Source organism: Argiope bruennichi, chromosome 7 (genome assembly GCF_947563725.1).
Source record: "Argiope bruennichi chromosome 7, qqArgBrue1.1, whole genome shotgun sequence".
Taxonomy (NCBI): Eukaryota; Metazoa; Arthropoda; class Arachnida; order Araneae; family Araneidae; genus Argiope; species Argiope bruennichi.
In genome coordinates, this window is record NC_079157.1 from 70452784 (window position 1) to 70480555 (window position 27772).

The following is a 27772-nucleotide window of genomic DNA, read 5'->3' on the forward strand; positions in this document are numbered from 1 at the left end:
GAGTTTGTGAAAGTTCTGATATTGTTTTTGCCGTATTGACACGTTAATGTAAATATGAAAAACAAAACTGTCTACTCATAATATGGGACTTTAATTTCAATAATTTTTATTGTTCATATAACAAAGAATTTTTTCTATACTTAAAAAATGGCTTCGGTGCTACGTGAAAAACAAATAAGTATGATTATTTTGTTTTATAAAAAGGAAAAAAATACGTGTTTAAAATTTTTGTCGAAGAAATTTTTAATTATGAGTATGTTCGTGCTATAAGAATAACTTGAATTGTATTTATTATTTTCCGCATAGTTTATCTTTCCAAAAACGACCTCAAAAAGATTACCATCTTTGTTTTGTTATGGTGCACACTATTCATGTATTATTACTGAACATATAATTAATTTGTTTTGAGTACTCTTTAATTTGCTTGTTTATTTTTTGCAGATGCGTTAAAGCGCATGTTGAATTTCAATGTAAACATTTCGAAGACTTCTGTTGCTGAGCCAGTGTGGAAGGTAATACTGAATTATTCTTCAACATATGAAATTAAAAAAATTTTTGAACGTTTTTTAATTTGATTTTTAAACCAAATATAACAATAATTTGAATTTAAAACTGGATCATTTAATCTATGTTTTAGTATGATTGTATTTGTCACATTTTTATAAATTAACTAGTATTGTTATTTTGATTTTTTTAGAGCAAAATGTCTGAATAATATTTATTACTGAACTCATGTTTAAATATGAAATATGGAAGTTGTACATTTACTTCCATATTTCATATATGGAAGTTGTACATTTTGCATTCTAGTAGTAATTTGCTTTTTTCTGATTTGCTTTTTTCAATCATGTTACAGTAGAACTTTTTTTTAACAACAGACTCTTTCCATTTGCTTAATGAGAGTTCAGCAATGTGATACTTGAATGAATTAAATGCAAATGTTGTTTGCACATTGATTGCTGCTTCTCATAATAAATATTGAAATGCATTAAATCTGGAAAGTCTTGTTTATATCTATAGATGTCCTTCTTTTTATTAATCCTTTTATTAAACACTCTTTTAAACATAAAATGTTTTCTTTAATGTAACTTGAATGAGAATTTAATACTGAAACTTGGCCAGTTTTGGATTAATAAAATGATTTTAATTAATGGGACTCTTAAAGAGGAATTGCATCTAACATTTTTCAGAATAGAAATGTTAGATTCACAGTGATCACATGTGTTCACATCATTATGAAATATCTCCAATAATTAAAATTCTGGATAAATATTATTTAAAAAAATTTTTCCTGTAAGATTTTACTCATAATATTTGCTAACATTTTAACTTTCAATATTTGTAAAAGGGTTATATTAAAGATAAAAATTTAAAAAGATCAAAGTTTGGAGTAATTAAATAAATCAATGGTTTATGAATGATATGTTCTATCTTGGATATCTTTTTGACTGATTGAGATTAAAATTTGCCACAGAACTCCTGTTTTAATAAAAAGATTGTATATACAGGGGTGTTTGTGCTCCGGGGAAACCCCGGAATTCCGGGGATTTTGAACTTCGATACCCGGAAATTCCGGGGATCGTCGTTCAAAAGGAAGTAGGAATAATAATGAATTATTTATTTTGATCTGGGTAATTTTGTTTGCTTTGAAAGCAGAAAACGCAAGGTCAGTGTGTGTGGTGAAAACTTTTCCTCTCTTTCTCCAAAGGCAGTGATAATGCGTGAAAAGGTCAAAAAAACTTCTTTTTTGTTCTTTCCTTATTGCGAGTTATGACTCATTCCCCCGGTTCTCGGACATTCTCTTCTGGATTCTTTTCGGCAAGTAGGCGCGGCAGAAAAAAAAGGGAGAGACTTCGTTCGACCAGATGTGCGATAACGTGACTCTGTGTTCAAAGGTCTTATCTCTCCTGGCGTGGCGCCAATAAGTAGAGAAGGGGGATTTTTCGCCGTATTAGCTATTTGTCATTGATCGCTTCGCAATTTTTTTTTCTCCGCTGTGTAAAATTTTCGTTTCATTTATTGATGCACGTGTACATTTTTCGTTTCGCTTATTGAAATATTTTTTTATTTATGTACTCAAGAGAATTTCACTTTGAAATTTCAGCATATGAAACAGAAATTACCCCTTAAAAATTCATATCTAATTAGTTTTACAGCATTAGATCCAGAGCTAAGAGGTAAAACCAGTACAATATTAGCTTTTGAAAAATTATCATCTTTTATGTCCCATATTTTTAGTGATAATGAAAAGTCAAAAGTAGAAGCTGAAATAAGGTTATACCAGAGTGATATTGATATTGCCAAAGAAATGCTCTACACATCTGATGAAAGTGGAAATCAAGTCAAGTGTACAATTGATAAATATTGGTCTAAAGTTTTTAATTTAAAAGATGATTTCACAAATGATTATAAGTATCCTACATTGGCTAAATTGGTCAAAGCCTGCCTTAGCTGCTTCCATGGTCCATTAGTGGAAAGTGCATTCAACTTAATGGATACACTTGTCACTGACTATAGAACCTCTCTTAAGATTGATTCCCTAGATGCAGTGCAGACTATTAAATATGATTTAATGGCTTCTAAAGAAACCTCATGTGAAAAATATGGCTAAAAAAATCCAATGACTGATCCAATTCACAAAGATCTCTTACTGAATATGAACAGAAGTTGGAAAACATATCAAGAGGACTTAAAAACATGTATTTCAGATGAGTCACCTATAAAAGTCTCTGAAAAACCTTCTACATTAGCAGAAAAGCAAACTGCTTCTACCTCTGCATATGCTTCTTCTATGCAAATTTCTTCAACTGTAAATGAGGAAAATAAAAGTCAACCTTCCTGCAATTATGAAGTTCACCACAAAAGAAAGACAAGCCCACAAACATCAGAAAATAAAAAAAAAGCAGCAGAAATTAGATAATTTTTTTTAAAAGAATTAATTCAGGTAATTTAAAATATTTGCATAAAATGTAGTAGTTTATATGTTTGAAAATTTATGGTTATTAATTTTGCAAAAAAAGTAATTCATTGAACTTTTATAATTAGGTCATTCAATACTTCATAATTGTAATTTTTCATTTCTCCCCCCCCCCCCCCTCTTCTTGAAACTCCAAAATGCCGGTAGTAAGTTTGTAAAAGTTTCAGGGGATTTTTTGGGGTCCCACAAACACCCCTGTATATATGAATGACCATCAACCCATTGTTGGATTTGGTTCAAAGTTTGATACAAATTTATGCTTCAGATGTTAAAATTATGCACCAAATTTTATCTATGCAGCTCACTCCAGTTTGTAGTAATCTTATTTTCTTGCACTCAAGATAGAACAGGTTAACTTCCTGTGAATAAAATTTGATAGAAATCTACGAATTTTGTGTACAAATACTGATTTCATTCATCTAATGTAAACTTTTTGAATGATTAGACTGATCTAATTCCAAAAACGATTTTTGCACTTATGTAGGTCTGAAATGCAAAGATTCATTAAAGTCTGATAGTTGAATTTTTTTATAACAATATTTTCTCTTTGTATAATGATACATAGAAATAAAAATATATTAAATCCATTTTTATTATTTTTGTCTTAATGCAAAAAATAAATAAAAAACATTATTCTAATTAATATGTTAGTCATTTTTAAGAATGAAGAATGAACATTATGCTTTTGAGTATCAAAAACGTATAATTTTTGAAATTAGATAAGTGTACATATATAAAAGATATTTAATAATATAAAAGATAAAAAAATACTTGATTTAGTAAAATTAATAATATAATGTTGAATAATATATCTTATAATTTTGTGTATGATCAGAACTGAATTATTTAATTTCATTGATTAATATGTAAGAAATTTGGTATTAAATATTAAATACTTTAATATCAGGTCATAAGTATTGAATTTTTGAGTTTAGGGGGTCTTCTGTGTATAAAGAAAAAAATAATGATTATTTAATGTGAAAGAAAAATTAAGCTTGATAAGTATTACTTATGCTTTCCCCTTTTCAAATCAAGAAATTGCCTGCTTATTTTATCATTTTATTTATAGAGTATATCCCTATACAGAGAACAAGAAGTTAGTTATCAAGGATGATGTGTTCACTATATTATTGAATATTTAGAGTCCAAATTTTGAATCATAATGGCCCTTTTCTGAGACCATCAAACAAAAGATTGATATTTTTTTCTTATTCACATCTGTTTCAATTTTGCAATTAATTCTGGATACAAACTAAATAGAAAATTGTTATTCTACTCGCAGAAGTTTAGTCATGTTTGCTGTTTAACATGTTTGTAATTTTCCAAGGAACAAGAATCACACAGCCAAGGGGCTCAAAAGCTTTGATCATTAGAATTAAAGATTGGGAGCATGTTTCAGAGTGCATAGCAAAAGATCTAGAATCCATTATCATAGAATGCCAAAAGCATGTGTGAAGACACAATCGAGGAAAAAAGTTTCAGACTCGAAGTTATTAAGAGAATCTTATATTTGGCTCTAATTCTAGCATTATATCTTGTTTTTTGTAGAAGTAGTTAGAGGCTAGAATAAAGGAATAAAATGAAGACAGATTCCTATAAATCTTCGAGTTCTTGTCAAAATATGATCATCCAGTGTGACCAAAATTATTTCATTGCTCATATGGTACTGTGAAGTATTTGAAGTCCAAAAATCCAACACACATATTGTTTATACTGCTAATTATGTATTTTATTTCTTTTGTTCTTCAAATAATGATGACGCTCATAAAAAAAAGAAAGGAAAGTTATGTGTTATTGGCATGCATTAGTGAAAATACATTTTATAATTTTTAAAAATTTATTTGAAAACGAGTAATATATAAAATTTGTAAAGAGGGGATATTTAAAAAATAAAACTTCAGTGCAGTTTTTGTAAAATTATTATGAGAACTTCAACTTTATTTCTATTAATCTTGTGCAGTAGTGTTAATTGTCCAAATCTGAATACTTCTTAATTTGCAACTAAAAAATTGCTTTCTAATTAAGTGATACTTTTATTAAATCATTTTTGAAATTTTCTACTGAAAAGTATTGTAAATCTTTTGGTAATGGGAGAGACAAAGAAACAATCTAATTATAGCCTGGTTATTGTTATAGAGATTTTGAGCATTTTTGTAAAATTGCACTTATTAATATGCTAATTACATTGTGCATATTGATTTAGTTACTTAAATTCTGATTGTGCTTAAATCCTGACTAGCATGAATTTGCATTTATTTAAACTCCTTAAAAGCTTCAGCCGTGGATATTTTACTTAAAATTTTTCTAACAATAAAAATATATGAAAAGGAATTAAAGAAAAGAGAAAATCCATCAATTACTAGCTTTGAAAATATTATTGCCTAATAAAGAGTCATAATCAATTCCTTTAATGCCACGCTCTACATTTTCATATTCTAGAATAGTTATATCAACATTGTTATTTACGCGATATTTTTCTATCCACTTTATCCCCTCCCCCGGCATTTTTTTTTCTTTTGTTTTAAGAAAGTGGTTACTATCAACTTACTTTATCATTTAATATTATTCCTTACTTTTTAGTAGTAGCATACAGCCTTAGTCCTTGATCAATTCCTAAAATTATTTGTTGCTTTTCTTTGAAAGCCAATCTTTTATATCAAAACATTGTATATTTAAGGATTTAATGTATCAAATATGATGTTCAAGGAATAAGTGATTAATACAAAATGCTGCTTCAAATTGAACTGGTTCTACAGTACCCACCAGTACAGTACTACTAGTGACAAAACCATTTATGCTTATTCCATCCACTTGCCCTCTCCCATCTATTATAAAAGGTTACAGTTTTAGCCTTTCTCTCCTACTGATTCCCTTCTATTTCAAATTTTGTACCATAAAATGCCATTTTCCAAAGATCAAACTTTTCTCGTTTTTACCAACTTTCTAAAAAGGTAAAATTATCATTGCAGACAAGTGTATCTAAAAAGTGGTAATAATCACTATAGGCAAATTTGGGATATATGGAATAAATGAAAAATTTTGCTGAGACCAAAGAAAATACAATTATAAGAATATTTGTACGGAAGTTTTACTCTATTTAGATTTTATATGTATTAGAATAATTAATATTTGTATTTGACAGGTATTGGTTTATGATCGTTATGGCCAGGATATTATTTCACCATTATTATCTGTCAAAGATCTTCGTGAATTAGGAGTAACCCTCCATCTGTAAGTAAAAAAATATATATTCTAAACTGTTTTTTTGTTTCAGTCAAGAAATAAACTAAAATTTAATGACATTTCATTATTTTTGTTTCAGGCTTTTACATTCTGATCGAGAACCTATACCTGATGTACCTGTAATATATTTTGTTATGCCAAATGAAGAAAATATTTCTAGAATTGGTCAGGTAATCTATCCAAATTTATTAGTATTCTGTTTCTTGGGCTCCAATTGTTGCAAAAATGAAATGTTAGGATTGATTGGGGCCCTTGAAAGTGCTATATTATTGTAAATTTGTGAGATTTTTGCCTGTAATCCTGTTTATAGATTAGTGCCAATTGATTATTTAATTAATGCTTGTACTGATTTTAAAAAATTTAATTGTTTTTATATATTAATTCTTTGAATGGCACAAATACTTAGTGTTTAATGGATAAGAAATGTAATTTTTTTTCCTTTGATGTAGCACTGATTTAAAAGAGATTTATCTTGATTAAGTTTTAAACTGGATGTAATAAATGCAATTACAAAGTTTAGATATTCTCCTGTATATCTTCTAACTTGTAGCCAGGATAAATTCCTACAATTTCTCAAAGTCTGGCTTTTTTATTTAAAAATTCTGCTTTTGTTCTTCCTGTTCTTATTAGAAAATCATAATAGTAATATTATTTTTGTGTTCTAAGAAACTTTTAATTCTGGTGCTATTTTTTTTAGTGACGATATTTTAAGGGTGGGGGTGATTAATGGATGTTTTTGTGAAATTATTATTTTCTTTTAAAATTAATGCTTGAGTATGCTAGGAGATTTAAAATGACAGTCAAGTTTTCAGCATAAACCTCAAACTAAAATATTAAAATGACATGAAAAAAATATTGAGATTAGATATTAAGTCAGCTTAATCAAAACAAAAAGTAATTGATTAAATTGACAATTATTTTTTTCAGGTGATAATTTATTTTTATGTTTTAGGATTTCAGAAATCAACTTTATGATAGTTTTTATCTCAATTTTATCTCTCCCATTTCTCGTTCTTATCTTGAGGATATAGCAAGTGCAGCTATACAAGCCGGATGTGTATCCTCTATAAATTCGGTATGCTTTTCTGAAATTATATTCTTTTTATTTGTTTGTCCTGAATCCGAACTTTTAAAAATAATATTGATATTTCTTTTCAGGTTTTTGACCAATATTTAAACTTTATTACACTTGAAAACGACATGTACATTTTAAAGCACCAAGATCGGAGCTCTTTGAATTATTATGGTAATTAGTTTTTCCTGCTGTTTGTGTAATGTTAGAATAACTAAGAAAATTTTTTTCTTTATACTTTGTTATATTAGAATATAATTTCCTTAATTAAAATGAAATAAATAGAAATATTTGGGTTCTATAGTATATTGTGTAACATAATGTAAAAAAAATTACAGAATATCTAAATTATTCTTGTATTTCATAAAAGAAATTTTGAAAAACAATTGTTAAAATATTGCATTGATACCGATTTATTCCAAAACATATATAATTAGAAATACTGTACGTTATCAAAGAATATTTTTATTCTGTTCAAAATACTCATTAAATAATACAGGTAATGGCAAAATGTATAGAAATTTATATTATTGATTGGTAGTATATACAAGGCGTTCATGAACTCTTTCCATGATTACTAAAAAATGTTACAAAAAAAAAGAGCATATTGAATATAATGCTATTAAATTTTTATGAAAAAGTTATCATGTTCCTTAATTTTTTAAAAAATTCAACAGATAGTGCAATTAATGCAGAAATAGTGATTTTACATTTAATTGTTATCAAAGTTGTATCAACTAAATAAAAAGCTGAATATGTTCTTTGGTGCTGTAAATTCACTCAGCCTTCACTGCTCAATATCACTTTTGGAGTTTACATAAAGAAAAAAAATGTTTACAATGCTAGTTGACGATACTGATATAATTGAAGTTAGGATCATAGATGCTATGTCTGAGCCTGGCAAACTATTTTAAACTGTCTTCTTGACAGTATTCAAGCTACCAAGGGTGTTTACATAGAAATTTATTGACATAAGTGGTTTTATTAAAAATTGTGTAAATGTCTTTACTTATTATTACTTTAAATGTCTTATTACTTTACTTGTTTTCTTTCAAAACAATCATATGTCAAATTATTATAATATTCTTTACAATAATATTTTGTAATAAGGGAAACATTTTGTGACTACCTTGTATATTCTAGTCTGCTTTAAACTATTCTGTATATTAAATAATTTGTTGCCCAGATTATTAATCTTTTACTAATTCTATAAAAAGGAAAAAGCACTTTTCTTTCTATTGTTAACAATATTTATGTGTGTAGTTTGTACAGTTGTTCGGCACTTGTTTCTGGCATTTTTGATTATCTCTCTTTATTTTGTTCCTTGTTTCTATGATTGTGCAGAAAGATATCATTTAAACCAACTGTATTAATTTTACATGCATTGCCATTTCTTCCAGTATTTATTTGGTTCCATGTTCGCTTCCCGTATTTTTGATTAGTCTCAGCAAACGATGATAAAAATTTTGGGACATCATTATGCAATTTGTTTATTAACAAATACTACACCATATTAAAAAGTTTGCAGCATTTTACTTAGGACAGATGCCGATGCGATTTATATCTTTGTTATAATGAAACAAAAATAAGTATATACTCTAAGATTACGGCTATATGTTTATAAAGAGACTGACATTTTGTGATTATAAAATTTTAAAATTATGCAATTCCAGTTTTTCTAAAAATTTTAAAAAGATTCTTTTTGATTAAAAAAAAATAGTTTTGAGTTATTGTATTGCAAAATTTATTCAGTAAATTTATGTGTGCTTTAAAATAGACCATAGAAAATCTTTGTAGCATATTACAAATAAAGTACAAAATATTCCCACATTCACCCTAACCCTGCAGTTGATTTTGATTTGTTGAAATTAAATTTTCAAATAAAATGTATACACAAATGCAGACAATTTATTGATATGAATGTATTTACATATTTTTAGTGTGTGTATTATATTTAATGTCAAAATACAATAATAAAGAATTTTTTAGTTTATTATTTTTGATAGTTGATGCAAAAATATTGTTAAATATTGTAGATTTAAAAATTGATTGTTGTCCATAAGTAAATGCAAAATTGGCTTTTATAATCTAACACTTCCAAGTATTTATCCTTGAAAATTATTGATAATCTCTGCAAAGGCAACTTTCAGTGGTATGTTTCTTCTGATTGCTCAAAAGGTTTATTCAAATGATGTGAGATTAATTCATAATATGATAGTTTTCCAGGGTTAAATAATTAATCCTGGTAATTGTGAGAGCACCCAATTGCCACTTTTACTGAAACTAAATATGAAAATGTATTAAAATTCGGTCATAAAAATTTTCCTTTTAATAAATTGTAATGTAATTTCAAATCTAAAAGATTTTCTTTTTAATTGATGTATCTGAAGATAAAATTTGAAATCCTTCTAAATTGGGGTTCTTCTGATATTTTTTTACATTGCCTCATCTCATCTACTGTGATCTTGAACCTTAGTAGCTTTATGCTTTTAAGATTAAAAGAAAAAATTACATGAATGAATGAATGAATGAAATAAGAAAATTGTTTGCTGAAAATCTAAAAAGAAAAATTAATATTTTTGAAATATATATTCTCCTAAAGAAGGTGCAAGTGCACTGTAACATACACATACATAATTCTCCTAAATTATGTGTGTATGTTTTCGTTATATTTTTTATTTAATTAGATGTAGAATAATAAGAATTTAAAATTTTCATCTTTAAATAATATTGTGAATAATTATATCCCTTATTCATTTCAATTATTTTTCTTATCAATTTATCTTTGTATGTAAATTGACTGTTTAACATTAATATGTATCAATTATTTTGATTTGTAAGTGATTAAAATACTTAATATTTTTTTTCTTATAAGCAGTTTTAAAGAAAAGTATTTAATCTGAAGAAATTTTTATTCATATTTTGCTTTGAAAATGTATCAATAATTGGTTTAACCACTTTCAGACAAATTAGGTTGCATTTTAGCTGCTTGGAGGGTTACCTTTACCTTATCCGATAATAAATTCTTCAATTAATTCCTTAATTCAGTGGTATTCATTACCACTGAATTAAGGATATTGTTTGATTTTGTTATTGCAAATTACAATTTTATATATTCTTTTTATAAAAATTTTTTGCAGCCATAAACAGAGGGGACATGAAAGATACCGAAATGGAAATTCTTATTGATAGCATTGTTGATAGTTTATTTTCAGTATTTGTTACACTTGGTAAGTTCAATATATTTCTTAGTTTCTATATAAGTTTCTTTATATAAATGAAAGAAATAATGTGTGTAAAAAAACTAGACAAAAATTAGTCAACCTTGCATATAAGTATTGAAGAGTCATCAAATCAATACAAATAGTGTAACAGTAAAGTCACTTGCTCAACTGTACAGGAACTACCTCAATGTGATCACAAGGCAATAACATTGAGTGAGAGATTTTTGTTTCAAGTAGGAATCATGTTTTAGGAAATACTATGTGTAACAGTAAAAAGAAGCAATTTTGTTCGACTGCTCAGAATATGAAGTTGCTAGATTTATTGATGCTTCATGGCTGATTATTGATTGCACACAAATGTGTGATATAATGCATTCACCATGAAATGTGAGGCCAGAACTGAAAAAGATCTTAACAGAGAAACTGAAGATGAATTTCTCAGCATTTCTACTTTTAAATCTTAAGAAATTACTGCATTTGATGGACATCTAGAGTCAGTTACAATATAAAAAGCTGTTTCTCACAGAAACATATGAATCCGCATATCTTCAATGGGTCAGAAATCAACGAATATTGACATTAGCTAACTAGCAGTCAATTCCTGAATAATGTGATCTGTTGAATCACATTTTTGAAATTATTTAAGTGATGCAAATCTATATATTTTTTATCCTTAATGTGGACAAGCTCAGGTTCAACCTGGAGGTTGATCAATGATGTTTTGAAGGTATTTTTGCATTGTATATTGGATCTACTCATTGAGGTAACTGCCAGCATAATTCAGCAAGGTTTTTTTTTTTTTTTTTAAAGAATTATGCTTTACTCAACATTCTCATGGTGAGTATATTGTTAACATTCCCATTTTTAAAGATGACAATAGCAAAATTAATAGGACATGATGCTTATATGACTAGTGTCATGATCACTTACATATCCATTATCTCAGCAAAATCACCTGGTCTCAATTCTACTGTAAATCTCTACATTCTTTTGATATACTGGGTAAAATGCTGAAATTAGAATCACACAATATAACTAATTTGCATGATTTAATCTTCAGTTAGAGGCATGAATATGAAGCAAAAATCAATGTACAAGTAGAATTTTGTAAATTCTCTCCCTAACCAAATTGCAGTTATCAAAGCCAGAAGTAAGGTTGCACAATATCAACACAATTTCTCTAAATAATTAAATAAATTTTTTTTGTCTGGTGAGTGTATTGTGTAACAGCTAATTTACATTTTTTCCCTTTTTAAAATTTCAACAGAATAATTAGATATTTCAGAAGGCAAGCAGTATAGAAAATATTTTTTTTAGGTGTTGTACCTATCATTCGGTGTCCAAGAGGAAATGCAGCTGAAATGGTTTCTGAGGTAAAGATTTCAAAATTTTTATGAATTTTAAGTGAGAGATCTTCTTCTAATTATTATTATGAATAAAATGTATTTATATTTTATTATTTATTTTATTACATTTATATATTTTTATTATTGTTTAGAAATTAGACAAAAAAATTCGCGAGAATCTCAGAGATGCTCGAAACAGCCTGTTTGCTCCTGATGGAATTCCAAGTTCTTTCTCGTAAGATTTAATTTTTTTGTATAAAATTAAAAATAAAACAAAAATTTTCTTTCTTTTTTAAAAATATTATTCTATACTTTTGTACAGATTCCAGAGGCCTTTATTAGTTATATTGGATCGAAATCAAGATATGGCCACTCCATTGCACCATACATGGACATACCAGGCTCTTGCTCATGATGTTTTGGTGAGAAAGCTTTATTCCCCTTTAGGTTTTTTTAATATAAAAGTCATTAGAGAAGTTGAAGAGTAGTTTTTGAATATAAATATAATTCTGTGATGATAATTTTTGATTTACTTAAAAAGCATTATCAAATTTTTTAAAGTTTGTCATATTAGCTTTCTATTTTATGATATATAAATGATTTACACTGATTGTGCTTCTCTGTATAATACATTATTAGCTAAATATAAATATTTCTATATTATTTCAATTATATCTGTTTATCTTTCTAATAATAAAGGTGAAAGTGTGTGTGTGTATTATTGAGATCAGATCATTTGACTGATAACTGCCAAATTTGGCTCGTATCTATTTTGGAATGTGGAAATGTGCACTTTGGAGAAATTTTTGAAATAGAATTTTTATTAATTAAATTTTATTAATTAAAAATTAGGCTGAATTTTGCATTTTTTAAAAATATAATTGCATAAAAATAAATTTTACACTACTTCAAAATTTTAAAACTTGTCTTTTTAATGATACCAATTTAATAGTCATGTGAATTTTTTCCTGAATTTTAGTAATTTTTTTTAGTTTAATTTCCAGAAATATATTATATTGTTTCTGTGAAATTCAAACTGTTTTCATTCTTTCTTTAAATGATTTTCTTTCATTACTGAAAGCTGAAGAAGGAGGACTATGTTTAATATCTATATAATTTGCAAGACAAATAAAAAAGTATGAAGTTACAATGTTATGTTAGTTATGTTATGGGACTCTTTCCATTAGAAAGATTCATGATAAACAGAACTTAAACAGAAATCAGACATTGCTTAAATGTCAGGTAATTTGGCAAAATCGTCAATATGAAGTTATAAAAATAATTTATCTCAAGTTAAATAAAACTGATACTCCTGGTGATCCAGCTATAGCCTGAGGCAACTATCATGTTATAATTGAAATTGTGGATTTATATATAATTATAGTTTTCTCTTGAGATATGAGATGTAATTCTGTAGATTAATATTTGATTCTTATAAAGGAACTAAAATTTTGTTTATATGCATGTTTTTACATGTAGACAACTTTCATTGCCAGTAAATTTCTGTATTAGTTTAAAATTACAGCTGTTTTATACGCATAAAAAATTTACATACGTAAAGACTTCTTCTCGAATATCTTGTTTCAAATTCTCGCATTTATAGGCTCATTGTCTTTTCAACATCTGTTTTTGTGATTTTCACTGAATAAATGTCACCTGCCATCCTATGTTTTATAGTAATTTTTCATCCCCTTAATGTCTATTATTACCTCTCTGAATTTATCTTTCTTGTTTGACAACACCCTCTGCAAACATTGGTATGAATGTTGCAGCAATGTTTCCTGGTACACATTTTAGTTTTTCTTGAATATCTTAAAATTGAATTCATATTACATGCTTATATTACATTAAAAGGCATGAAATATCTTACATTTCCAAGCTTTTATTTTTTCTTCACATTTAAATATTTTTGCAGATAAGGGTTATATACTACTTTTTCATTTTCAGTGATTTATGACCCTTTAGATCTTCAAATCGTCACAAAAAATAACCTTTAAGAATGTGCTTTCACATAAAAAAAAATTCATGGTACAAATTTCATTTGTTATTTTTTTATTAAATTTTTACAGTTTCCAAGAATTTTTGGGCACCCTATATTTTTGTAATTTTTACCTTTGAAATGTTGTTTGGGACCCTATGTTGTCGAGTGATTGTTAATCCTCTTAATGCCTACTATCACCTCTCTGAGTTTGTCAGTCAAATTCTACAACATCCTTTATATAATACCCATTTAATGTACAAGGCAAAAAAAAAAAAAATGTGGATGGTGATTTTAAACTATCTACATATTTGAATTCAATATAAAAAGTTTATCTGAATCATCACCCCCCCCCCCACTTTTATTGTTCATGTAAATAAAATATGTTGTTCCTAATAGTAAAATGTATATATTATTCATATTTTTGATATCATTTCCTTTTTCATACATTTTTCATAACTGTTATAAATAAATTAATTTAATTAGGATCTCCAATTGAATCGTGTTACCATGGATGAAGCAACTGAAAAAACTGGCCATTTAGGTGCTAAGCCTCGCAAACGTACGAAAATGTTTGATTTAAATCCAAATGACAAGTTTTGGATGCAATACAAGGGAAGGTATGTTTCAAATTGAAATATTATTCTAATTTCTCTGTATATTTTACCTATTTTTATGATTAATTTAATGTTAACATTCTGGCAATCTTAATTGATATGATTTGATAAGTTGATTCTTGAGAAAAATTGACATGATCAAGATGATTACATTTTGTCATGAAAATTTGGGAAAGATTAGTAATTACGGCCATATTTACTAAAATCAAAATTTAAGTTTATGAAATATCAATCATAATTGAAATGATTTAGTGATGATTATATAATAACCCTATTATAACATAGACAAAAAGTAGTTTAAGTTTTAAAATCAAGAAGGTAATTTATAAAGTATGCATGAAAAAGTGTTGATATTGAACTTAACTTGTTATGCATATAATCATAATTTTGATAACTTTATTTAGTAAGGGGGAATCGCATGTTTCAATGCCCATTTGTTAAATCTACCATTTTTCTACATTTTTTTTTCTCTCAAAAATGGAAGGAAGGAATGAAAATTCAGGAATTAAGAGATGTTTTTCTAAGAATTATTTGAAAAAGTTAACTTTTCAGTTTGAACAGTTTTATTTTTTAAATTGTAAATGAAAGCAAATTAATATTACTTAGAGCGATCTGATGGAAACCTTTGATCAAAATTGAATAGAATTATTACTTTATATTGTATGTTTTGCATAAATTTAAATAATTTAAAATTTATATTACCTTATATTTCTTTTATATGAAAAATGCAATTGTTTTAATTACATTCTTAAGTAAAATAGCTTATAAGAAAATAATTTACTCAATTTTTTATAGAAATTAATTTTTGTATTCTAACAGGTGAATAAAAAATTATGCATTTTATTATTTTTATTGAAGTTATTCTAAATTCTATGCTTATTGATTTAGTCCATTTCCTATTGTTGCTGAGGCTGTTCAAGAGGAACTGGATGCTTATCGATCATCAGAAGAAGAAGTTAAGAGGCTAAAATCAGCAATGGTATTTTTATTTGAAACTCAAAAATTATTTTGACATTAAACTACTTACTCCCTTTTACCTTCTTTTATTGCAATATTTTTACCTTGAATAAGCATTAGTTTTGAATTTTATATTCATCTGTGATAGAATTAAATTCTTGAAATTACATTTCAAGAGTAGAGTTGTTAACTTACATCCATTAAAAAAAGATAAATATTTTTGAAATGTTGATAATAGAAATTTTTTTAAAAAATCTACCTTTACAAGTAGATCATTAGTTTTTAAACCATTAATTATAATGTTACCATTAATTATAATTGTTTGTTACAGGGCTTAGATGCCAATAGTGGTGCTGATGAAGTGATTGGAAGCATGTCAGATAACACTGCTAAACTAACATCTGCTGTCAGGTAAGCTTAGAAATTAATTTTATTCATATTGTTTGTAGAGTTAAAAAATTTTAAAAATTTTCTAAGTTTTTTTAATTTCCTAAATTTTTTATAAATTATATATAATTTAAATTTATTACATTTATTACTGTTGAGGAAATATTTAATATTGAAATTACATTCTTACAACTTTGCAATATGAAAGTAATATATATTAATTAATAATTGTATTTTCTGAGTTACACAGACAGGTTGAAAATGTCTTTAAGTGTGGTCTTTGTGTTTTCATTTTATCATATTCTTATGTAATAAATCTACATTATTAATGGATGTTCTTGAAAATTGTATAAATTGTTTTATTTTGACCATTATTTAATTACTTTATTGAATTCAGGATGGATTTTGTTTTTGAGGTTGGATTTTGTTTTAATTAACTTTTAAGATAAACAAGAAGTAAAATCTAAATATTAAGAGTTTTTTTTTTTTTTTGCATACCCTTGGATAGAAAGTATTATGCGTTCGAAAATATACCTATAAAATAAATATGCATATAAAAATCTGTTCTTCCAAAATTGAACAAAACTTTTTTTTTGTTAGTTATATCATTTTAAAATTTAATAACATTTTAATTTAACCATTTTAGTTAAATTTTTTAACATGGAAAAGGAAAAATGTCATTCTGATTAATTAACTTAAGAGTTTCAAATTATTCTTAATTGCTTTCTAAATATTTATATATTTCAGTATTTTTATAATTTTTCAGTTCGTTGCCTGAACTTCTAGAAAAGAAGAGATTAATTGATATGCATATGACTGTAGCTACTGCAATATTAGATCACATAAAGGTATTAAACAAATTTTGCAATTCTTTGTACAAGTATAAATTAAATTTTTATTTAATTTGTTTGTATCTTTTTAGAGCAGAAAGTTGGATGTTTATTTTGAAATAGAAGAGAAAATAATGGGTAGAGCCACTTTAGTAAGTTACAGTTTCTTTTTTAAATATTTATTTTTTTGTTAGTAAAAAAAAAAAAAAAAAAAGAAGGAAAATTTGAATTAATATTTATATAAACTCTAGTATTATTTTTATTTATTTTTAAAAATTTATTGTGTACTTTACATTCATTTTTTTATGTTAACTAATTTTATTTGGATTGAAAGCATTAAAGATTGTAAATAAAATTCAATTTTGAAATGGTTATAAACCTAAATTTAATCCTCTTTTGATTAGATTTATAATGGATGACTTTGTTAAACTGATTGTTACTTTAGTGAACAAAACATGGCTTTTTTTATTCTTCTATGGGATTTTTCACTTAATTCTTAATTATTCCCTTATTGTAACATTTGTGTATTTTGTTTGTGTTACTAAGCAAAATAACACTTTTTTAGCTATAGATTATTTTGAAGTAGATATTTTTGATTTATATTTAAAACTAGTAATACAGAAAAATATTTGTACTTTGTGTATATATGTGTAAATTACATACCCCCCCCCCCAAAAAAAAAAAAACAATTTTCTTTCTTTTAAAATCCTATCTAATATAAAAAGTTCAAAATGGTGAGATAGATGGAGATGTCAAGAATAAGTAGAGTTTTCTTTGAAATATTCATGTATCAATAGTAATGACCTATTGAGATGATAGAGAACATTGTTGAGATTAGTGGATGAAATTGCCTTATGGATCTCATTTTTTGATGAGACTACTTTTATTTCTACCATATTAGTCTAATGTTCAAAACTAAAATGCAAATATTAACAAAAGAAATGTTTTAGCACAATGGAATAGTAGCAGCCTTCAGAAAAAGTATCGGAAAATCTGTTCAGTTTTATTTAGGGTTTCATTGAAACATATATTGTTGATTTGTACCATGACTTCCACAGGCATTATGTATATTCTAAGGGTACATTTAGATCATGAGGTACATAATCCTGATTCTGATAAAAATCTAAAGGCCAGATTATCATTTAAGATTTGAAATATGAGCCGCTCAGAAGCCAATGCGGTTAAGTCCAAAACACAAAAATTGAGAAAATTAATGTTTTTTGATACATTAGTTTTTAAAATTCTTGGTTTATTAATTTAATTAGAAAAGTGTATAAAGTCTTTTTCCGAGTTGTAAACTCTGCAAAAAAACAAGATATGCACAGGATGTGTAAATAAAAACGTAAGTATTTATTGAAATAATGACAGCATCTTAAAAATTTTAGGACTTATACCTTTTGGCAGCTGAAAAAAATTAGAAATTTATGTAAAAATAATAAAATAACATTTATTGTCATAAGTTTTATGTGTATATCAAACAATTCTAATTGGAAGTAACGGTTACAGTTACTATGAATTTCTTGTTTTTCAGTGTTACCAACAAATATCGAAAGAAGAATAATTTAATTTTTATTTCAAAGTTTATGTAAAAAAAAATATTGATAAAAGGTGGACTTATTCACAATGGCTTCTGAAATTATTAAACAATATATTCAGAAGCTATTAAAAAAAGGGCTGTCTATCCTGAAAAAAGTAACCAACGAGTAAATCCTTTAATAACTAAGAAGATTATTATTTATTTCATCAAAATTTTCCAAAATCAGAAAATATCAAAAAATGGACTTAACCGCATTGGCTTCTGAGCGGCTCATATATGTCAGAAATGCCTGAGATCTGTGAATCTTACATGACTGTTGATGGTTGCTATTTTGAGTTTCTTCAATAAAAAATTCAAATTCTTGCTTCTTTTAAATATAATGATCTTTTTCTGTTGCTTGTTATTCATATCTTATTTGCATTTTTTATACATTTCAAATTTGAAATGCACATTTTATTAAAAAAAATCTGGCTATGTCAGTTTAATCCTCCTACTGTTACATTTTTTTTTGTGTGTTTATATTTTAGAACTATTGTATATAGTTTAGAATCTTAAATTTTATCTTTTAAACTCTTATTGCCTATTTTCTTATTTTTTGATTATATTGCTGCTGTAACCTTATTTTTATAGTAATAATTATATATTGTTTATTTTAAAATCCCATTTCTGTTTGAGTATATTTATAAATTTGATTTAATAAAATATATTTTATTTTTCTAAAGGAAAAATCTTTAATGGATATGATAACTGATCCTGAAGGTATGTATCATTTATTATTTCATTTTTTTAAATCTGAAATTATGTTTTGCATTTATATATTAATTATAATTTAATGTTACATTCTGTTTGTAGCTGGGTTGCCTACAGATAAACTTAGACTTTTCTTAATTAGTTTCATATGTGGACCTACAATGACAGAAGTTAGTGTTCCCTTTTTAAATATATCTTTTAAATTCACCTGTGTTTAAATTGTATCTCTAAGTTCATAATTGTGTTAAATTTTTATAAAAGTTTGTGAAGTAAAATTTGTTGAAATACATTAATTTTTATGACGTAACAATTGATTACTTTCAGTGGTTTGTTATTTTATTGTATTTCTGATAATTGTATAGTAATTATTATAATGTTTAAGAATATTTTATTAAATAAATTTTGCTAAAAATTATTGCTATCTTATTGCTACATTTTTTCCCCCCACGCTTTTATTTTCAAAGTAGTAGAATTTCATTTGAAAAAAAGTTTTTATTGATTAAAGATAATATATATTTAATGTAAAAAATGCAATCTGATTCTTTTGTAATTTGAAAACTTTTGCTTTTAATGTCTCTTTACTCTAATCTCCAATTTAAATTAGTATTGTATATTTGTAGGCTGAAGTGGACCAGTATGTGACAGCTTTAAAAGATGCTGGCTGTGATGTTGAGTCAGTTCAATATATGCGGAGATGGAAGTAAGTATTTTTTTTTTTTTTCTCCTCTATTATATATTATAATTTAAAAAGTAAAATATAAAATTTCTGTTTGTAAAAATGATTTATAAATTTTCAGTTTCAAAACATCTTCTTCATATTTCAAAATTCTTCTTTCCATTTTAGAATGATAAAAATTCCTTTCTTTAGTTTACATATAATATACATTACGTATTTTTAAATAGGTTGTAGCTGATTGGATTAAAAAGTAAACTCATTAAATTAAGTTCAATGAAATACATAATATGGCATATCTATATCTATACTTATAATAAAGCTCAATGTGTGTGTGTGTGTGTGTGTGTGTTGGCGCTCTACAGGCCAGGTCATTTGACATACAGCTACCAAATTTGGTACATGTATACCTTAGAGGTCGGGAATGTGCACCTGGGGTCCCTTTTTTTGAAATTTTAATTATTAATTAAAAACTAACTTTCCCGCCAAAAAAATCTTCCATTTTCCCCACCGCCAACTTTTCCGCCAAAATAATCTTCCATTTTCCCCAATGCCAAATGATTTAGGCTTTAGTTCTTTTTTTCTCCCAACAGTAATGAGGCTAGGGTTAAGATTTTTCGGCGGATTATTTTAAACGATTCTGTTTATTTTCTTAATGTTTTATGCATTTAAAATTAAACATTGTTAATTAATCCATGTTTCAGATTCATTCTGAAGTACTTTTGAATTAAAATAACACAGAATAAAGGAAATTAAAAATGTATAATCTGCATAGCGTTACCCCAACTGGCGTAGAAAAATTCACGCATTTGCGTTACCGTAAAAGGCGAAGAAAATTCACGCATGCGCACTGTGTTCTGATTGTTGGCATGGCAACCATTATCAACGGACGATTTAAATTACTTTTAGGTTAGTTGTATGCTTTTGTAAGTAAATTGTATTTATGTTAGTTATATATTTTTTGTATATGCTTATAGTTTTAAGTACATCGTTTTTTAAGTAGTTTTTCTTAGCCTGTTTTCAATGATTTAAATTATTTTTAGGTTAGTTGCATGCTTTTGTAATTAAATTGTATTTATGGTAGTTATATAATTTTTGATATATGCTTATAGTTTTAAGTACATCGTTTTTTAAGTAGTTTTTTTAAACCTGTTTTCGACCGATTATTTTAAACGATTCATTTTATTTTCTTAGTGTTTGATGCATTTAAAATGAAACATTGTTAAGGGATCGATCCGTTCATGATGAATCTGAGAAAATTTTGTTGACAAATTCTTGAGATATTATATAAATTAAGAAAGATATTCTTTAGTGTCCATAAAGTTTAAACGCTCAGTGACTCTATTATCAGTAATCATATTATTAAAAAAATGCTTTGTTTCAGTAAAAAATATTATTATATTAATTGCAGATTAATCCTTTACACTTTAATTTAAAGCATAAATTCTACGAGGGATAACAGAAAATTAGAGAGATACATATCACGTTATGACTGAAGGCCTTTATAATATTATGAGTGAATTATATGACTATCAAAATTTAAAATTTTAAAATATTTTGCTGAAGAATCTATTAAAGTTGGAATTGCATAAAATATTTAATTATTAAAATTTTAACGAGCATTAAGATTGGCGAACCGGCTGGTCGCCAAAGGCGACTAGTTTGAAATATGTCTGAAATTGAAAATAGTTTTAAAATGTGACTAATAATTAAATCAAGATTATGATTAAAAAAAAAACCTATTTATCATTAATTTTTTATTCTCTAAATATAATTTTAATTAAGATCACAAAATATATTGCAATTTTATGTAACAAATGCTGATTACATTACTATTTTAACAGCTTATCATTTCTTTATTGGATACTTTGGATTTTAAATGCACCAGTTCTTAGTTAATAATTTCCTTATTTATTTTTATCAAGTTTTCAAATTTCATAATTATAATTAATATGCACAGTAATTTTTATTTCAAACGAACTATTTAATAAAATTTAACTCATATTTTTATTGTTGTACTCTCAGTAGTGTTTGAGATTCTACAATTGATACTATATTTCCCCTCAGTTTTCTCTAAATGCTAATTATGGTTTTCAGAAAATCATACACATAAATGTGTTATGCAGAAGTGAAAGAGCTATGAAAGTACTTATATTAGTGGCGGTTTATCTATTAGTGCAACATTGCAACTTTCCCAGACATTATTTTAAACTTTGGCTTAGTTATTTATTTATTTAAAAACCTTTTGGCTATTTTTCCATATTAGGAGTTATAAAAGTTATGGCTGCCTGGAAAGCAGCTTTTCAAGGCATCAAAATTCTCTCATTACAATGCAGTATAGCTGCACAATAGTAAAAATCAAAGAGCAAAGTTTAACGTTTTTTCCAATTAAGTTTAACAGGTTTTTTTACTGCTTTGAGCTCAGATCAGGCCAATGACATGATTATTTTTTTTTCTTTTAGATAATTAAAATTTTTATACAATTCAAAGAATTATAATTAAACATTTTGGCCATTTAGAGTTTAAATTGTTTTTTAATTATGTTTTCTTGTGAAATATTTTTTGCAGCATTACTCATTTCTGAACTGGTGAGCTGCAACTGCTTTGCAGCAGCTTATAGTTGAGTATATGAAGTAATAATGTTTTTAAATAATAAGGAATGCCTGGAAAGTGACAAATGTAAGAGTATGTACAATTATATAGAATGAAACAGAATTATAGGGCTCTGGGAGAGAGATTTTATTTTTATATAATTGCAGATACTGCATCAAAATGCTGCAAATATATGCAGTTATTTGCACAGACGGTTTCAGAAAGGCAATAATGCAAGAATATTGAGTTTAGTTGACCTTGGTAATAATTTGAAAGATAGATTTGCAAATTTGGAACTATAATTGATCAAATAAAATTACGCTGATAATTTTCTAAAATACAATTCTGATAATTGCAATTAATATTTTTTAGATATTTAGAGGAAAAACTACTTTTTATAAGTTGCACTTTAATCGTATTCTCTTTTGAAGTATTTTTGTAGCACTGCTTGTTTCTGAATTGATAAGTTGCCGCTGCTGTGCATGTCTTAGTGCACCAATAGAACAAATTAAAACTATCGAGTTTTAGAGTTGCATTGTTAGTAGAAATTGTCTTTATGATGTCAAAAGGAGGTTTCTGCAGTTCTTAAGAGGTTTTTGGACATATTTATATTCAGGGCTAACAAAGTTATCTTCAATGATACTATAAAATAGTTGATTTAATGTTTCTGAATTGAATGAATTACTGTTACAAACAAGAGCTGCTTCTGTTTTTGTGCTAGTAACAGTCAGACTGTGATAGGAAGTGGATAATCAGAAAGCTTTTCTTTGGTACTTTTCAGTATAGATCAGTGGTTCTTAACCTTTTTAAGCCGCGACCCAAATTTGAGAAATATGTTCATGTCGCGACCCAAAAAAAAGTCAAAATTTTTTCATTGCTTTATTTTAGATCGTATTTTTAAAAAATCTTCAATCCTACGATGATGATTTTTTTTTAACTTACAAATTTTTTATTTATTTTTTTAATAATAAAGATAAACAAAAGTACTTTTCGATCCAAGGAAAATTTAGTTAATAATCAAGTGTCTTTAATAATTTTTATTGACCAAATTAAAATAAATTTATAACTTTTTGAAAATAATTGACATTTTAACTTATTCCTAAAAAAAAAAGAAATATCAATACATATGTTAGGTCTTTTAAATTTTAAATGCAAGTCACACAGTTTTAATGAGGACCTTGTGCTTGAATACATTTTGAAAGATCTTCAAACCTCGGTTGAATACTTGTCAAGGAGCACCTTGTATCTATTTCAGGATTTAACTTGTTCCGGTAATTGTTTTTGATTACACACAACCTCACACATATATGTTGTTGCAAAGGGCAATAATACTTTTAGGGCTTCTTTAACAATTATTGGCTTTTCGGTTTTTAATTTTAACCAGAAAGCACATAAAGATTCAGTGTTTTTGTAGAAATTGTATCGAAGTGCTTGGTCACTTTGTATTTTTATTAATTGTTCTTGAAATTGATTAATATTAACAAATTCCTCATGCAAATCACTTACATCAAAATTAAATGGCATTCAAACCCAATTATATTTGAAAACATCGTTTGCAGGGAAATATCTGCAGGGAATATTTTTTGATCTTGTTAATCACATTCATTTTCGATTGTTGATATTTATTCAAGTCGTCATTTCTAAAATGTCTGAAATTTGGTGTATTACTAACTTTTTTGGTTCGACTCAGCGCGACCCAAGAAATATGCTTCGCGACCCAATTTTGGGTCGCGACCCATAGGTTAAGAACCGCTGGTATAGATCAAACAAATCAGCAGGCATTACAATTGATGGAGAAATTTCTTATTACTGTAGAAATGCCTCTTGTTATCAACCTGAATTCAGAATTATGCATCAAAATTATTGATAAGCTTATGAAGATTTGTTCAAGCATGAAAATGCATAACTTCATATTGCTATTGCAGTTCCATCTCTATGGTGTATTGTACAAGTCTCTACAATATGCCATAATCATCATATCTATCTGCAAATGAGCATCTGTGGGTGATATTGAAATAGTTCTTCATTTTCTTTTCCATACCATGAGGACTCTTGCTTATTTTTCTGAATAGGTCTAATGTCATTGTCATCCATTCTTTAGAATTACATGCAGCATTCATGCAATTCTATTTATTCATGCAGTCAACAATGCATCAATTTATAAAGACTCTAAGAATGCATTTCTTTCATAGTTATTAAAACACTTTTCTTTTATTTTTCACTTATAGTTTTGAATTTATTATTTTTATGCTTTATTACTTTAAAAATTCTTTATTATTTTCATTTATTTGTTGCAATTCCTTATTACTTTTTTCCCCTTGCCAACATATAATTTGTAAAACAAACAGCAAAACAAATTAATATTAAATTGCTTTACTTCAATAAAATTTTATGAATCCATTTTGTAGAATATTAATAGTATGGATTAAACATGAACCACAGTTCTTGTATTTCTATTTAATTGATTAATTTATTCAGTGTTATGTGCAGAATATATGCTTTGCTTCCCTCCCCTTTGCTTATTTATAACTTTTTGCTTTTGGTGATCAGCTGATTTGGTATACATATTGTGATTATATCTGATTAGTTAAATTTTTTAAATTATAATTTCATGTTCTTTATTCAATCAAATTGTCACACATTAAAGATGTGTCATTTTATTTCCCTTATATATGCTCTATTTATTGTGTGCATGAACCTTTCTAATGGAATCTGGACCTATGACATCACAACCTATCAAAAGCATAATTGTCCAATTCGTTTATTAACCTTTGTAGTATTGTAACCATATTTTCATTTATTTTGTAAAGTGCACAGATATTAAAATGAATCCTACATTAGCTTTCTACAGAGGAAGAAAATTAAAAAAAAAAAAAAAAAATATTTGAGGAACAGTGAAAACAGTTAGAAATTTATGGTAACTATTGTTGGAAATAAAATAAAATAAATAAATAAATTATCCAAATTAAGAAAGCATTTGCATAAGTATTAAATTAGTATCATTAAAAAATGATTAGAGAAAAATGTTAAGAGGACATAAAAATATTTGTATGCTGTAATATTTTTGGAAATTGTGATTGAAAAAAGACAGAATTTCTCCTAATTTTTTATTAATCAAAATTTCAAAAAAAAAAAAAAAATCCTCTGAGATACTTATTTTTATTCTCCAAATTATTAAATGTGTCAATAACTCTAGATCAGATGGTCTGCCTGCAGAGCACCAGTACAGAACACATACATACACATAAGTTCATCTTTATTGTTAGTAGTACAGATTATTATTAGAAAATTAATATTTAATAATATTGTAAGTTCATTTTTGCTGCAATGTTTTAATCAAATTTTGTGAACGATATAAATATTAATAAGCTTATTTTGTTTCCTTTTAGGACATATAGTAAACTGTCATCTCACACTGCTAGTCAGTATAGTGGTGGAACAAAAACTGTTAGGTATGTTAAATAATTTCACTGCAGTTCATGCAGTTAGATAATAAGTTATTTGTCTCAAAACTACTACTTTTTTCTATTGTAGGAAATTTTTTTATTTGCTAAATTACTTTCCATTAACAAAGATTTTATAAATACTTTTTAGTATGTTCTCTAAATTGATGTCTCATGGTTCTCAATTTGTTATGGAAGGAGTAAAGAATTTAGTTGTAAAGAAACATGTAAGAATACATTTTATTTATCCTTTGAAATTATTTTGTATTCTTTTTAAAAATATATAATATAATAAAAATGAAATTTACCTTGCATTGCTTGACTGTTTTATGATTGATTTAAAAATGAAGAATAAATGATAATCTTCTGTTAAATGATATAAATAAAATGATTTTAAAGTTGTGGAAATAATGTTAAACAACTTTAAAACCATTTTATTTATATCATTTAATGAAAGATTATCATCCATTACAGCTAGAGAATCAGTACTATTATTCAACTGCTCAGAACTCAATTTTACAGGCTTCACATCAAAATTCTTGTCAGACTGACTTACAACATATTTAGTAAAAGCCATATTCCCATTTGATGAAGTGACACCTTTATCCTTTACTCTTTTTTTTTTTTTTTTCATTCTTTTCAAATAAGCCACAAAATTGATTAAAAAATAGACTTAGTAACATTCTCGATAGAATACATAGGTAAGAAATAACTGCTACGTTCTTAATATTCATAAATGCTCAAAATTCCAGGACTAATCTTTCGCATTTTCTACGCCAAAAAATAGTAGATTTAGAACCAGGATTACTAATAATATTCACGTCAGTAACTTCATTACCGCATGATGATAAAATCTGTAATGTTCTCTTACTAACATATATTTTATGAGTGTAAAAAGAAGTCATTGACACCAAAGTATTGATGTCACATCCTGAACTTCTAAGTCATCAAAAACTGCTGACTGATTGCTAGTCGAAGCAATAAATCACTTATTCGCCTTAACTTCAATTCTTCCAAATTGACCTGAAATGCTAGAAAGCACATTAAGTGAATCAAAATCAATGCATATAATTTTGTATTATAAATTCCATTTTTGAAATAAATTAAAAGCATTCACAGCAAAACAAAGCAAATGTATACATAATATTTTGATCATGATTGAATAATTAAGGCAAATACATTCATAATAATACAACTTAGCATGTAAGACAAGTTGAACATGATTTATATTGTTCTAATGCAAAATTGTGAATCAGTTATTTGTTGTGCTTATAAATGTATGTTATTTTATATGTTGCATTATAATTTTAAAAAATAGTATACAAAATGTTTTTGTAAAAATTCATTTAGAAATGCTGAATCTAAAATAATTGTTAAATACTTTATTCTGTGTATTTTAAATTATCAAAACAATATGATTTTTAATTGTTTACTAGTAAGAGAAAAAATGATTTTTAAGTAAAAGTATGATTTTATAGCTTATGATATGAAGTATTCTATAAATATACTATTACATGCTGTTTCATAATTGAATTTTTTGCTTTTTTGTTTTTAAACAGAATTTGCCTATAACAAGAATAGTAGATTCATTAATGGAGATGAAATCTCTGCCAGAAACAGATGACTACAGATACTTTGATCCAAAACTGCTTCGTCCTACTGACAGGTAAATCTTTTGTTGTATTTGCTTTTACTGCAATTTTGTATTTACTCTCCTATAAATAATTTTGTAACATCTTATTTTAAAGTCCAAGGAATGCAAACTAAAGTTTTTATACAAGTCATCTTTAATAATTTATTTATATTATTTCTCAAAACAGTTTGTTTTGAAAGCCCAAATATTCTATTTTTAAAATTTGTGATTTTTTTTTTTTTTTTTTTTTTTTTTTGTCTCATTAGTAAAATGAGATGCAGCAGTTCACAGCTTCATACATATTCCAGATATATAAGTGAATTATTTCCAGATAATCATGATTTAAATTCTCATGTCTATTCTATTTAATAAATTATAACATTTTGTAAGAATTTAGTGTTTATGTAAATTGCAGATATTTCTAAAATATAATGATGTCTATTTCTTTATACTTTCTGCTGTTATAGTAGAAATCTCAGCTTTCTGAACTATTTCCATTATTTTAAGTTGGTA

General features: G+C 26.3%; 1 protein-coding gene across 1 annotated transcript in view; it reads left to right on the forward strand.

Moving 5' to 3' along the window:
• The first annotated feature begins 7 nt into the window (after nt 1-7).
• LOC129975855 (sec1 family domain-containing protein 1-like) overlaps nt 8-27772 on the forward strand; it is a 33651-nt gene continuing 5886 nt past the window's right edge. Inside the window, exons 1-21 of the mRNA XM_056089103.1 lie at nt 8-178; nt 442-512; nt 6120-6208; nt 6300-6390; nt 7173-7295; nt 7379-7466; nt 10433-10522; nt 11834-11889; nt 12015-12097; nt 12185-12284; nt 14327-14460; nt 15346-15436; nt 15746-15825; nt 16568-16649; nt 16724-16783; nt 18891-18927; nt 19021-19088; nt 19539-19618; nt 25573-25635; nt 25778-25853; nt 27186-27292. Coding sequence (XP_055945078.1) covers nt 148-178; nt 442-512; nt 6120-6208; nt 6300-6390; nt 7173-7295; nt 7379-7466; nt 10433-10522; nt 11834-11889; nt 12015-12097; nt 12185-12284; nt 14327-14460; nt 15346-15436; nt 15746-15825; nt 16568-16649; nt 16724-16783; nt 18891-18927; nt 19021-19088; nt 19539-19618; nt 25573-25635; nt 25778-25853; nt 27186-27292 — 1700 coding nt within the window. The 5' untranslated portion in view covers nt 8-147. The remainder of the gene's footprint in view (nt 179-441; nt 513-6119; nt 6209-6299; nt 6391-7172; nt 7296-7378; nt 7467-10432; nt 10523-11833; nt 11890-12014; nt 12098-12184; nt 12285-14326; nt 14461-15345; nt 15437-15745; nt 15826-16567; nt 16650-16723; nt 16784-18890; nt 18928-19020; nt 19089-19538; nt 19619-25572; nt 25636-25777; nt 25854-27185; nt 27293-27772) is intronic.